The sequence below is a fragment of the Delphinus delphis genome, chromosome 3 (genome assembly GCF_949987515.2).
Source record: "Delphinus delphis chromosome 3, mDelDel1.2, whole genome shotgun sequence".
Classification (NCBI taxonomy): domain Eukaryota; kingdom Metazoa; phylum Chordata; class Mammalia; order Artiodactyla; family Delphinidae; genus Delphinus; species Delphinus delphis.
The window spans coordinates 132,750,263-132,765,444 of NC_082685.1; the positions used below are offsets into that span (position 1 = coordinate 132,750,263).

General features: G+C 39.8%; 1 protein-coding gene across 1 annotated transcript in view; it reads right to left on the reverse strand.

The window, feature by feature from the left end:
- The window catches only part of ITGA2 (integrin subunit alpha 2), a 106,942-nt gene that overhangs the window by 76,465 nt on the left and 15,295 nt on the right, over positions 1-15,182 (reverse strand). Inside the window, exon 2 of the mRNA XM_060009510.1 lies at positions 5,228-5,348. Coding sequence (XP_059865493.1) covers positions 5,228-5,348 — 121 coding nt within the window. The remainder of the gene's footprint in view (positions 1-5,227; positions 5,349-15,182) is intronic.

Consider the following 15,182-nt stretch of genomic DNA (forward strand, 5'->3'; position numbering starts at 1 on the left):
CAAGGCACCTTGGCAGGGCTAGCTAGCGAGAGAGGTCAGGACGGAACCCTGTCCCTTTAGTGTCCCAGGCCTTGGTTTCTGTCTACTGGCTTCATTCTAAGTCAGCATTCCCTACTGCAGGTGACAAAGGGTCCTCACAAGCATTCATGCTCCCTTTTGCAGCAGAAGCCTCCAGACAGATCCTAGCTCAACTAGAACTCTTTCCAAAGAATAACTGGGCTGTTGTTGGCTTATCAAATAAGGGCTATAATTTATACCTGTCAACTAAAAAAATTATTCACACGCTAAAAAATGAGAGTTATGTTTTATCCGGTGGGAAATTTTAGGACTTCAAGCCCTGGAGGCCGCATCTCAAGTAACCCTGAGAGAACTGCTCCCAGGAGGCGAGGGGGGAGCCAGGATATATAAGAGTTTTGCAACAAAGGCAGGTAGTCTGAATGTCAAAAGATGACTGTTCATTAAAGAAAACCAGATATGTCAAGTTAAAGAATTTAGCTTCTTTAGAAAGCTAGATCTTCAGAAAATTTAGCTTCACTTTCAGAAAAGGAGCTTTTAATAGGAAGTTAATATAGCAAGTGACACTAAAGGCACACATGCTGTTGACTGTGGGGTTGGCACTTATGCCTCTGGCGCTATTCACGACTGCCTGCTCTGCACATCCATCTTCCTCACTGACTCGACTCCACGTGCCTTCAAGTCAAGGTCTCTGTTTTGTACTTCCTGCACCTCACATAGCATCCAGCCTGTGGTGCGTTAGAAAATCATGTCCGTGACTTGGATGTTACAAGGCCAGATCAGTGAGGGACCCAGGCTGGCATGCCAGGCCAAGTTCTGTTCTCTTTCCCTTCTGCTTCACACCTTCACAGGCTGTAGCCCTCAGGTAAGATGCTCCCTTCTCTTCTTCCTGGGGGTGGGGTATGCACATACCAGCTGGTGGTTATACGGAGGCTTGAGGGAAGGAAGGCCTCAGTAAGCCTCATACTACATCTAACCAGAAAGCTCTATAGTGGAGCTAAAATCACCAGCCCAGCCAATAGTAGAGTGCTACCTTGTTGGCCACTAACCATTGTCTTGTGTTTATATATCTTTCCAGAATGTCATGAGAAGGTCAAGGCTGGATTTAGAAATGCCTGGTGTCCCCGGTCTTGACATAACACCATCAGCACCAGAATCTCACCATAAACAGTTAACATATTTGTCTTTTAGCAACACTTTGTGTGCTTAGAGGGAGTCCTGGAAAGAGAAAGGAGATATGGCTCACTTTGCCAGGACTCTGCCTGCTAGGTTCCTGTCAATTTTGTCCCTTTTGGTCTTAACTTCCAACCTGCAGTGTGGCCAGTGCTTGAGTTGCCTACAATCCTTGACAGACTTATCATCCCTATCAGCATCTATTGCTAATGGTGCCTCTTTCTCTGTCCCAGAAAAACTGTTACTTAAAAAGAATAACCTCAAGTTTAATGCCAGGTTGTCCTCAGCAAGGCCACACTTATGAAGTGGACCATGAGAGTGCGTCTGAAGGTCTTGTCCAGCGCCTACGTAAGTCTGTCTGCTAGAGATCACTTTGTAGACTACCTCGGGTGAATCAGTGGGGACTAGGGCTTTCATTCAGTAATTCAACAAGTAGTTAGTGACCCCTCTACTCGATGCCAGGTGACACTCTGGGTTCTGAGCACGTACCAGTGCACAAAGCAACGTCCCTATCCTCGGAGACAGAGCAGAAGATGCATAATGAGCACACAAACATATAAAGATAATTTCAGATAGTACTAACTGCTATTTAGAAAAAAAACCAACATAAAAGGCTAGAGGGTGACTGGGAGGTGTTGTGAAGTGCTAATTCAGACAGGCTGGCTCTGAAAGGTCTCTCTGAGCAAGAGGCATTTGAGCAAAACTGAGAAATAAGAGACAAAATCCTGGGAAGACTATCCCTTCCAGGAGAAAAGCGTGTGCACCGAAGCTCTGAAGCAGGAATGAGTTCACAATATTCTCCCACCTGTTCATCTCCACTCTTAAGACCCACCTCATGATTCACCTCCTCCAAGATGTCTTCTGTGACACACTACCCGTATGAGTGATAATTTCATTTTGCTTCCCCATCATACAGACAGGCACGCTTCAAAATGTGGATAAGTGTTTCTTTGAATTCCATTTTTTACATAAGTTCACACAGGAAAAAGGGTATGAAAGATGGAATACTGCCTGCCATATGGGTAAACAAAGGATGCCACAGTCATCAGCATTGCAGCCACAGCCGATGATGAGCTGATGAGCCCTGAGGGCACAGGAAGGAAAGAACACCTGCCATCTGGCAGCCAACAGACTGCAGCCACTCCCTTCCGTGAGCCCTGAGGAAACTCAGGGTACGAAAACACAGGATACTGGCCCCAGATAGCTGAGGTGCACATCAAAGGAATGATTTCAGTGAGTTCAGATTCTTGCATCTTCCCCACATAGAAAAGCGCTAAATTCTTTAACTTGACATATCTGGCTTTCTTTAATTAACAGTAATCTTTTTTTTTAATTAAGTTTTTTACATCTTTATTGGAGTATAATTGCTTTACAATGGTGTGTTAGTTTCTGCTTTATAACAAAGTGAATCAGTTATACGTATACATATGTTCCCATATCTCTTCCTTCTTGCGTCTCCCACCCTCCCACCCTCCCTATCCCACCCCTCTAGGTGGTCACAGAGCACCGAGCTGATCTCCCTGTGCTATGCGGCTGCTTCCCACTAGCTATCTATTTTACGTTTGGTAGTGTATATATGTCCATGCCACTCTCTCGCTTTGTCACAGCTTACCCTTCCCCCTCCCCATATCCTCAAGTCCATTCTCTAGTAGGTCTGTGTCTTCTTTACTCCCGTCCTACCCCTAGGTTCTTCATGACATTTTTTTTCCCCCTTAGATTCCATATATATGTGTTAGCATACGGTATTTGTCTTTCTCTTTCTGACTTACTTCACTCTGTATGACAGACTCTAGGTCCATCCACCTCACTACAATTAACTCAATTTCGTTTCTTTCCATGCCTGAGTAATATTCCATTGTATATATGTGCCACATCTTCTTTATCCATTCATCCGATGATGGACACTTAGGTTGCTTCCATCTCCTGGCTACTGTAAATAGAGCAGCAATGAACATTTTGGTACATGACTCTTTTTGAATTATGGTTTTCTCAGGGTATATGCCCAGTAGTGGGATTGCTGGGTCATATGGTAGTTCCATTTGTAGCTTTTTAAGGAACCTCTATACTGTTCTCCATAGTGGCTGTACCAATTGACATTCCCACCAGCAGTGCAAGAGTGTTCCCTTTTCTCCACACCCTCTCCAGCATTTATTGTTTGTAGATTTTTTGATGATGGCCATTCTGACTGGTGTGAGATGATATCTCATTGTAGTTTTGATTTGCATTTCTCTAATGATTAATGATGTTGAGCATTCTTTCATGTGTTTGTTGGCAACCTGTATATCTTCTTTGGAGAAGTGTCTATTTAGATCTTCTGCCCATTTTTTGATTGGGTTGTTTGTTTTTTTGTTATTGAGCTGCATGAGCTGCTTATAAATTTTGGAGATTAATCCTTTGTCAGTTTCTTCATTTGCAAATATTTTCTCCCATTCTGAGGGTTGTCTTTTGGTCTTGTTTATGGTTTCCTTTGCTGTGCAAAAGATTTTAAGTTTCATTAGGCCCCATTTGTTTATTTTTGTTTTTATTTCCATTTCTCTAGGAGGTGGGTCAAAAAGGATCTTGCTGTGATTTATGTCATAGATTGTTCTGCTTATGTTTTCCTCTAAGAGTTTGATAGTTTCTGGCCTTACATTTAGGTCTTTAATCCATTTTGAGCTTATTTTTGTGTATGGTGTTAGGGAGTGATCTAATCTCATACTTTTACATGTAGCTGTCCAGTTTTCCCAGCACCACTTATTGAAGAGGCTGTCCTTTCTCCACTGTACATTCCTGCCTCCTTTATAAAAGATAAGGTGACCATATGTGTGTGGGTTTATCTCTGGGCTTTCTATCCTGTTCCATTGATCTGTCTTTCTGTTTTTGTGCCAGTACCACACTGTCTTGATTACTGTAGCTTTGTAGTATAGTCGGAAGTCAGGGAGCCTGATTCCTCCAGCTCCGTTTTTCATTCTCAAGATTGTTTTGGCTATTCGGGGCATTTTGTGTTTCCATACAAACTGTGAAATTTTTTGTTCTAGTTCTGTGAAAAATGCCAGTGGTAGTTTGATAGGGATTGCATTGAATCTGTAGATTGCTTTGGGTAGTAGAGTCATGTTCACAATGTTGATTTTTCCAATCCAAGAACATGGTATATCTCTCCATCTGTTTGTATCATCTTTAATTTCTTTCATCAGTGTCTTATAATTTTCTGCATACAGGTCTTTTGTCTCCTTAGATAGGTTTATTCCTATATATTTTATCCTTTTCCTTCTTTTGACATTCAGACTACCTGCTCTTTGTTGCAAAACTCTTATATATCCTGGCTCCCCCCTCGCCTCCTGGGAGCAGTTCTCTCAGGGTTACTTGAGATGCGGCCTCCAGGGCTTGAAGTCCTAAAATTTCCCACCGGATAAAACATAACTCTCATCTTTTAGGGTATGAATAATTTTTTTAGTTGACAGGTATAAATTATAGCCCTTATTTGATAAGCCAACAACAGCCCAGTTATTCTTTGGAAAGAGTTCTAGTTGAGCTAGGATCTGTCTGGAGGCTTCTGCTGCAAAAGGGAGCATGAATGCTTGTGAGGACCCTTTGTCACCTGGAGTAGGGAATGCTGACTTAGAATGAAGCCAGTAGACAAAGCTTTGCTCAAGGAGAAAATTTAGGGAACAATTCTACCACCTAGAAATGGTCCAGCAGCAGCACTAGCCAGCTGAGCATTTACAAAGCCTAATGGATACCAGTTTACAGAGTAAGAAAGGAAGACAAATCTATTTATCTATCTATCTAACATCAAATGGTCAAAACCTGGTATTATGAATTTACTATGGAATATTTATAGAAAAGTTTCTATCTAGGTTTAAAAAAAGTACCTTTATGCCATCCCATCAGTTATTAATCTGAGAGTTACCAACTCCCAAAGAAAAATCCTTCATTTAAGGATATTTGAGGACTACCCATTAATAACATATACATGCACCAATCTGAACAAGCAATTGTAGTCAAATATTAAATTTATTTAGTGTTTTTACTGAAGTCATAAAGAAGAGACTATTCTTACCAGTTGCCTTCTGGATTTATGAACTGCTGCACTGCATAGCCAAACTGTTCACTTGAAGGACCAGAAAATATCTTTGCTTCCGGGAGACCAACATTGTACGCCACACAGCAATTTAAAATGCCTATGAAGGAAAAATGAAAACGTAGTCCATATTTACAATTTGTGAATAAAAGTTTGTAATATAATTATCAAAGGCCACTTAAAAAAAGTGTTTGAAGTAATAATTATTCTCTTTATCAATGTTTACCAAGAAATAGTGGCTACTGATTTTTAAGTACTAATTTGGGGCCCTGACACCATGCTAAGTACTCTACTTCCATGATTCATTATTTCATTCATCTTCATAGAAATCCTAAAATATGATTGGTTTTTTTTTTTTTTGGCCACACAGCACGGCTTGCAGGATCTCAGTTCCCCAACCAGGGATCAAACCTGTGTCCGCTGCAACAGAAGCATGGAGTCCTAAGCACTGGACAGCCAGGGAATTCCCTGATTGCTAATATTATATTTGTTTTGCAGAAATTTCTGAGGTTCCTGGAGATAAGTGTGTCTCACAGGTAGAAAGTGATAAGGGAAGGGCAGGATTTGAACACAGGGCTGTCTGACTGAAGAGCTTGAATTCTTAAACAACATATTACCTCTAGGGATTAAGTAACTTCAGTTCTATTTGTCCTTCCTAATGCAAGACTCTAAACCACCCAAGGGCAGGGTTGGAAGGTTATCTTCTATTTCTTCTGAGTCTCCCTGAAGACCTTGACACGAACTCTATATGAAATGTCTGTTGAAAGAGCATTGCTGAATACATCAAAGGAGGTAAAAAAAAAAAATCACAGCTGCTTGAAAATTGTATCATTTTTTTCAGAAAGGATCATTTCTGAGAATGAAATGTAAGGGAAAGGGGTCATATCTTTTATTCCAGCAGGAACTGCAAAAGTGGTTTTGCTTTCTGATGCTTCTTTCTGAGTGTTCGAGAAATGATACTCATTTTCAGAAACAACAAAGGCCTTGATAGGATAAAGCCTGGATAGACCTTTTTAAAAAACCTTGTTTGTGATGGAAAGGGAAAGAGGGGAAAGAGTAAGGTTGATGAAGTCTCCCCCTCTGACACTGATAGCATTAATGCTGGTCATCCTATGTTCTAGAGAAAGAAGATTGTGTGGATATTAACATTCTCTATGGAGATGGGAACAGATTTCAAGCTGTTTGAGATCAGTAGTTACTTTAGCAGACACTGAAGGCAGAGTGGACTTTTCAAAACTGACATCAAAGTTCCATCAATATGTGTTTTCACAAAGGAATAACCCACTTTCTGGGCCACATTGGAAGTGCACAGTATTTCATAAATCTATTGTTTCAGGCATTGAAAGGATGGAGGAAAAGGGCTGGCTCTTCCATTATGCCCGTGTACTTCTGGGGACAGATTCTGAAATGTGCTCCAAAGGAATAATGAGGTCAGTGATGAAGCTTTGGGGACTTAAAGTAGTTGACGTGCCTCTTTACCTGCCAAGATCATTCTACTGTGGATCTGTTCACTCAAGAGCGCTCAGGTCACTATTATTTTTTAGAAATAAATGTGTTGCCAGGAAGAGAAGGACAAATCATAATTTTCAAATACTCTGTAGCAAAATCTACACGGCTTCACATGTGCACATTTTCTCCTTAATATCTATTTTTGATATGCACCACTGCTTCTTTATACTTTTCAGGAAATAAAATGCAAACGAAAATAATGTAGCAAAGTAAGCAGAGAACCAGAACTGACATTCAGAATATTGGTGTTTCCAATCAACAGTTTAACTTTACCCCATAGTGCAGAACTCAATAAATCCTATTTAAATACGTTACCAATTATCTAACAAACTAGTAAAAGCTTGGGGAGGTGATATCAAACTGTCTCCTCTTTTAAAATATCTTTTGCTAGAAAGACCACATATGGTTATATATATAATGACCTCATTTTTTTCCCTATTAATTAGACCTTGGCAGATCATGGCATGACATGAAATCACGATGGAGTCCATTTTATCACGTAGCAGTTAAATTTTATTATATATACGCCCAAATGTGTACATACATACTTATATGTATATACTATGTGTTTACATACATATATACATGTGTCTATACATACATATATAAACTATGAGTTAAAAAATGTAAATCATATTATTTCATCTCTCTGCTTAAAATACCCCAATGTCTGAGAATAAAATCCAATTTCCTTACCACAGTTTCAAAAGCCCTTCATGATCTGGCCCTTGTGTATCTGGTGACTTTCACTTTCCACCACTGTCCTCGCTCACTGTGCTCCAGCCACTCTGGCTCTCCTTCTGTCCCTTGAACACATCCGGTTCATTCTGCTTATGGCCTTTGCAGCGGCTTGACCCACTGCCTACAGCACTCTTCCCCACTCGGTATTTGTGTCCTGCCACCTATTCACCATTTAAGTCTTTGCTCAAGTCTCTGCTGTTCTCGTAGAGACCTCCCCTCACTCCTCTACCAGCAACATCCTTCTCCATCATTACCCCAACATCGCAGCGCTTATCATCTGAAGTGATCTTATGTATCTTTATTGTTCTGTGTCTCTCTGCCTACTAAAATCTAAGCGACTTGAGAGCTCAGATCTTATTTCTTTTATTCACTCCTACTTTCCCAGCACCTAGGGTAATATTTGTTGAATGAAATGAATTTTTAATGAATATGTGTTCTTTGATAATGATATGGAATATAGACAAAATTAGGGGGAGAAAGATCACTCATAATCATATCATTCTCATGCAAGTGCAGTTAATTTCCTTCCAGTATTTTTTCCAATATTTAAACCATAATGTATATTCCAATTTGTAGCCTACTATTTCTTAATGCTTATGTTTGTCTGCCTATGTCAGAATCATCTTGATTCATTTGATCCCCACCAACCTTGTGAAACAGCAAAACCTAGCTATTATTACCAATGTACAAATATGGAAACTGCAACTCATGGAGATTAGATGTCTTTCTTCCTCAGTGTCACACAATTGGTAGCTGATATCTGAGTCTTGGTCTGGCTCATCTTCTCAAACTTATTGTCCAGAATTTCCATTCATAAACGGTCTGCTCATTTTTCTCACAAAACATGTCCTTCTCCATCACCACTCCTTCATTCCTTGATACTAAATCTCCTTTCCTGTACTTCAATCCTTCCCTCAAGAGCCTGCCACTTTTGATAAATCTGGACAATCTCAGTTCACTATACTTATTTTTCTCAAATATATATTTAAAACTCACTATGTCACCATTTCACACTTTGCCTATGATAGCTAATTAGCTTCTATAAATTTAATGTAAGTATTCGGTCTAATTCAATGTCTATTTCCTCTTTACAATCCCACTGGTCATAGTAATGTGTTCCTATGTCTGTTCTCATAAATTAACTGAATCATATGGAAAATAATAACCCTATTTGGTTCATTGTGTTTCCTTACCCCCCAAACATGCCCACACACTAAGAAATGAATCATTCAAAAAATATTTATCCAACTCCTTTGTGCGAGGCATTTTCCTAGGTCCTGGAGATGTAGCAATGAACAAAACAGACAAGATCTCTGCTGTCCTTGAGCTTTCATTCTTGTAATTGGAATAAAATAATGAACAATTATATCATCATGGGATAAGCATTAAATTTCAGAAAGCTAAAAGAACCCTGATCCAAAAGTTGAGAAGAGGGTACATCCGAGTTTGAAGGCTTCATAGAAGAGGTGGCAATCCATGGACCTTGGAGGATGAGCTGGAATTCACTGCATAAAGAGGAAGGCCAAGGTCATTCCAGGCCCAAGGAACATCCTGCTCAGTATTATGGAGAAGTGAAAGAGAAGAGTATGGGGACGGTGAGAAACTGGCCCAGCAAGTCATAGATTATTAATTTATACATTCCAGGTCTATATTAGATGCACTGAGTTTCAGGGTGACTTCAGCCTTGTCCTGTCAGGGTCATGTCAGGGTGTAACTCTTCTCCCCTGTCCTCATGCGGATGCCTGTGAACGCAGTAATAGTACAGCAAAGTACTTATCCAAGGTGACCTTGCTGTATATTTGTTGATAGTAACCGAGCCCAAGTATTCAGTGAATCTCACCAAACTTTACTGCAAAAATAAGCAATGTATGTCCTGGGGGGTTAACTAATTTCCTCTCTGTCCACAATTAAAAGGGTGTCGTGTTTCATCCTTGATTATAACCTGGCTTGTTGTCATTTTTATATCCACAGGCAAACCAGATAGTTAAGCACACACTGATTAATGCAAACTTCTGTTTTCTTCCACTCATTTAAAAATTTTATAGCACCTCCTGCCCTGAGAGTTCCTGCTCATCTCTGAAACAGATTTCTGGGAAACTTTAATAATTAAGAATTAGTTTAAGTAAAAATGGAGTTCATTCTCCCACTTTATTCTGGAACCTGATTTTAAATTATAAGATAATTCAAAAGAGAAATAAATATATGTTTGGTAATGAGATATAGTTAACCCAGTTTTGTTCTCAATATGTAGTGAAGCTCAGAAAGGAACAAAATCTTTGGAAAACAAGGGCAGAAATAAATGTATTAGACAAAATATATCATTCTATATTCAACACAAGATTTTGTCAGGAAGTGTCTTGATTTCCATGATATCACTGTCAGAGCTCAATGACACATATTTGTAGTAGAAGATGGTAGGAAAGTCTAATTTGTGTGGCTAATGCAAAACTTAAGCATATCTACATACGTTGAAGGGCAGGTGGGGCTGGCTTTTCACGGAAGGGGTTCATTTGCAAAAAGATCCACAGAGTTAAAGGGGAAAAAAATTCATGTTAAGAGAAGAGAATTAAGGCCCAAAGCAAGAGGTAGAATTGGGAAGAGAGGAGTATTTTTAACTAGGACTCTCTTATTGCATTCTAGCCCATTCCTGCAGATGTATGCTGGCATTTTCGGGAGGAAATGTCTGTTAAGTAGTAAACAAAAATACAAGAACTCTTTTAGTTATAAAATAAGTCAGGGGGGTGTAAGGTACAGCATGGTGACTATAGTTAATAATACTGTATTGTACGTTTGAATGTTGCTAAGAGAATAGATCTTAAAAGCTCTCAACACAAGAAAAAAATCTGTAATTATGTGTGGTAATAGATGTTAACTAGACTTATTGTGGCAATCATTTTGCAATATATACATGTATCAAATCATTGTGTTGAAAGCAAACAACCTAATCAAAAATGGGCAGAAGACCTAAATAGACATTTCTCCAAAGAAGACATACAGATGGCCAAGAAGCACATGAAAAGCTGCTCAACATCACTAATTATTAGAGACACGCAAATTGAAACTACAATGAGGTATCACCTCACACCAATCAGAATGGCCATCATCAAAAAAATCTACAAACAATAAATGCTGGAGAGGGTGTGAAGAAAGGGAACACTCCTACACTGTTGCTGGGAATGTAAAGTGATACAACCACTATGGAGAACAGTATGGAGGTTCCTTAAAAAACTAAATATAGGGCTTCCCTGGTGGCGCAGTGGTTAAGAACCCGCCTGCCAATGTAGGGGACATGGGTTCAAGCCCTGGTCCGGGAAGATCCCACATGCCATGGAGCAACTAAGCCCGTGTGCTACAACTACTGAGCCTGTGCTCTAGAGCCCACAAGCCACAACTACTGAGCCTGTGTGCCACAATTACTGAAGCCCGTGCTCCTAGAGCTCGTGCTCCACAGCGAGAGAAGCCACTGCAATGAGTAGCCCGCGCATCACAACAAAGAGTAGCCTCCCCTTGCCGCAACTAGAGAAAGCCCGCACATAGCAACAAAGACCCAAAGCAGGCATAAAAAAACAAAACCAAAAACAAAACTAAATATAAAACTACCATGTGATCCAGCAATCCCACAACCAGGCATATATCCGGAGAAAATCATAATTTGAAAAGATACACGCACCCCGATGTTCACTGCAGCACTATTTACAATAGGAAAGACATGTAAACAATCTAAATGTCCACCAACAGAGGAATGGATAAAAAAAGTGTGGTACATATATAGAATGGAATATTACTCAGCCACGAAAAAGAACAAAATGATGCCATTCGCAGCAACATGGATGAACCTAGAGATTATCATACTAAGTAATGTCAGACAGAAAGACAGATATCATATGATATCACTTACATGTGGAATCTAATAAAAATGATACAAATAAACTTATTTATGAAACAGAAACTCACAGATCTCGAAATCAAACATATGGTTACCAAAGGGGAAATGTGGGGGGAAAGTGATAAATTAGAAGATTGGGATTAACATATAAACATTACTAAATATAAAATAGATAAGTAATAAGGACCCACTGATTAGCACAGGGAACTCTATCAGTATTCTGTAATAACCTACATGGTAAAAGAATCTGAATGGAGATATATATATATATATATATATATATATATATATATGTATATATATATGTATGTATATATGTATGTATATACATATAAAAAACTGATTCACTTTGCTGTACACCAGAAACTAACATAAGATTAAGTCAAATATACTCCAATAAAAATTCTAAAAGTTAATTGTGCTGTACACTTGAAGCTAATATGTCAATTATATCTCAATACAAAATAAAATAAAATCCAAATTACTCATATACATGAACTCTAAGGTCTGAATGTCTATGAAAGTGCAAGCACAGGGTCTCACTGATTTAAGAATGTGGAGCAAATCTCTATCCCATGGCTGGTGGGGACTGGTCCTCAGAAGCTGCAGAGGTATGGGCAAAGGCAGGGGAGCAGGAAGGTCCAGTTATCACCAAGACATGGGGGAACTCTCTTAGGGGACAGCAAACGTTCCCAGAAGAACTGTGCTTAAGAGTCCAGGAGAAACACTCTCATCTAAATCAGGGATGGGTGAAACTCCAGGTATGATCTGTCTTGGGGCAAACTTCTCCCTATCTGGAGGTCTGTGAACCTAGAAAATAATTTCTCTGCTTCTAAAAAAGGATGGTGTGACAGGCATGTGAGAGACATTTCCATTTAAAAGAGAGATTAGAAGGAATAAAGGAGTCGCTGGTACCAAGAAAGTTTAACATAGCAGGTCAAATTCCACTAGGTTTTCAGGCCTGAAAATAATCCTCTGTTGCTCAAGGCTCTGTCCTCTGGGCCTGCAACAGCTCTACTGGCCTCTTCTTCTTTGTCCCCTTCAGTTCAAGAGCAGCATTTCTGCTGAGACAACATTCCTAAAAACCTTGTAGGTCTCCTGTGTATGTCCTGGTGATCTGTGCCATTTGACAAGAGAGCTCTCCACAGATCTTTCCTGGATAACTTTCTCTCTTCCTGGCCTCTGCGGAGACGGTTGAGAGGATCCAGGAATCACACGCCTAATCCATTTAGCAAAACGTTTTCCAACGACACTCTTGGCCTTCCCTTCAGAGCACACTTTCCTAACAATGAGTCCCCTAATATTTGCTCTTTTTTTTTTGAATCTGGATAGACTAAGGATTTCTCAAATCATTAAGTACTGTTCTTATTTTGTTTAATGCTTCCTTCCTCAATTTATCTCTTTCCTCTTGCACTTTACTACCTTCAGCAAGGAGAAAAGCAGCCTGCACCCTCCGCATTTTGCTTGGAAATCTCCTCAGCTAAATATCTAAGTGAATTGCTTGAAAGCTTCCCACACAACAGCAGGACACGGTTAGGCCAAACTTTCTGCCACTATATAACAGGAATCACCATTCCTTCAGTTTCCAACAACATGTTCCTCATTTCCTTCCGAGCCCTCACTGGAAGTGGCTTCGACATTCATGTTTCTGCCAACAGTTTCCACAAGGTGATCTTCAAAGCCCCTCTATCTAAATAAGGTAATATTCACAGATTTTGAGGACTGAGATATAGAAATATCTTTGGGGGACCACCATTCAATTCAATATGACGGGTATGCCAGTAAAGTTAGATCCTGCCCGATGTCTACCTGGGCCATTTTTTCAGGGTTGTGTTTGCAGCAAGAAAGCTTGAGGGTAAGGTAAATCTCACCTCCAGGACAAAGAATGGGTTTGCTGAATTCTTGCTGTGAAACAGCAGGTCACCAAACTCAGTTTTCCTCTCTCCTAATGCAACCTACTCAACGTGTGCAGGCTTCCATTTGCATCCCTTCCCGTTGCCCTCATGATACTTTGTGGGGAAGCGCAGGGAAACGGATGTAAACGTGCTCGTGCTACCTGTCATGCTATGAGTAATAAAGTCCTTGGTCTCTGACTCAGGCACCTCATGTCATTTGTCAGCATCCATGAAACTGTAACGAGCTAACGTATTAGTTTTTACAGAGCGTAAAATCAAATATCAGACTTGTCAGGGTGGAGAACAAAAACTCCCCCGTCTGGGTATTGAGGGCTGAATGACAATGAAAATGGATAACTCCTGGGGGTTCAGAGAAATCTTGGGAGAGCACTATATTTTCCTATAAGGGTGGAATAGGGATCCAAAAGAATTATATTTCAATTTTAAGAAGCAAAGAGATTACAGCTAATATCTGGGTAATGATTTCATAATTTGTTCTGCTTCGTAATTTATGACCACTTTTTAAAAAATGATGTGTGCGTGTATCATTTATTTGACATTTACTCTGCATGCATATTAAAGAAACATGTGCATCACTTCCGTGCAGAAATAAATGCATTACTATGTAGTTAAGCCTAAAGGGGCATTATGGATGAATTACATCTTCCCCCAATTCCCATGTTGAACCCCTAATTCCTAATGTGACTATATATGAAGATAGGACCTTTAAGGAGGTAATTCGGTTAAAAGAGGTCATAAACGTGGGAACCTAATCTGATAGGACTGGTGTTCATATAAAAAGAGGAAGAGACACCAGATCTCTCTCTCTGCATGTACATACAGAGGAAAGGGCACATGAAGACACAGACAAAAGGCAGCAGTCTACAAGCCAGGAAGAGAGGCATCACCAGAAATCAACCTTAATGACCTCTTGATCTTGGACTACTATCTCCAGAGCCGTGAGAAAATAAATTTCTGTTGTTAAAGCCACCCATTCAGTAGTGTCTTGCTACGGCGGCTCCAGCAGACTAAGATGGGGGAAATTGGATAATATCAGAAATTTTCAATTTACTATGCTGCGTTTCAAAGATAAGCCTGTCAATATACAGATGTGCATATATAAATACAGGAGAGATATATACTAATTCAAGTTATATCATTCAAGGTTCACATTTTGTATGAAAAAAATACAAGTCGTTATTTTGTGACAAAGTAACTACATCAAGTATTAGAGTATTGCGCACATTGTTGGGTGATTTTGATGCCCTTTCACAACTTTCGATCTTGCAGGCAATGAACATCTTCAAAAGTCTATAGCAATTGCTTCTGAAGTCCATTTATTATGACAGTGCTTCCTAACAGCTCAATATATTCTCTTTTTTCATGAGGATGTTGGAGGATGAGTTGCCATCTGGCAGACTCACTGGCTCCCAATGGCCGAGAGGATGGGGTTAAGTAGTGGAATACCAGCTCATCAATTCACTTTCTATTTTAACAGTATCTTCCTAAATTCCTTTTATGTGAAAGGAGAAACGCCTCTCTCTTCCTCTCCCTCTCAGAATAGCATTTTTGTGCATTTAGCAAGTCAGCGCCTGTTGAATAGCTTGCTCATTAACAAGATATGCCTGACACATCTCAAGGCCATGTATGGAAACAATAGACATAACTGAGGTAGTATTTCTTCTATTATATCTCTGTTCACAGGCCACTTCTCTATAAACTTTTGGTTTGGGTCTTCCCCTATCATTTTAGCCTGTACGCACCCATCTTATAATTCACCATCTGCATCTCTTATTGTGATGTACTACCTCGAAATGTTACTTACTGTTCACTTGTGTACGTTTTGTCTCTTGATAATTGCATACTCATTGCCTCCCCACCCTGTCTGACCTCACCTCCTATC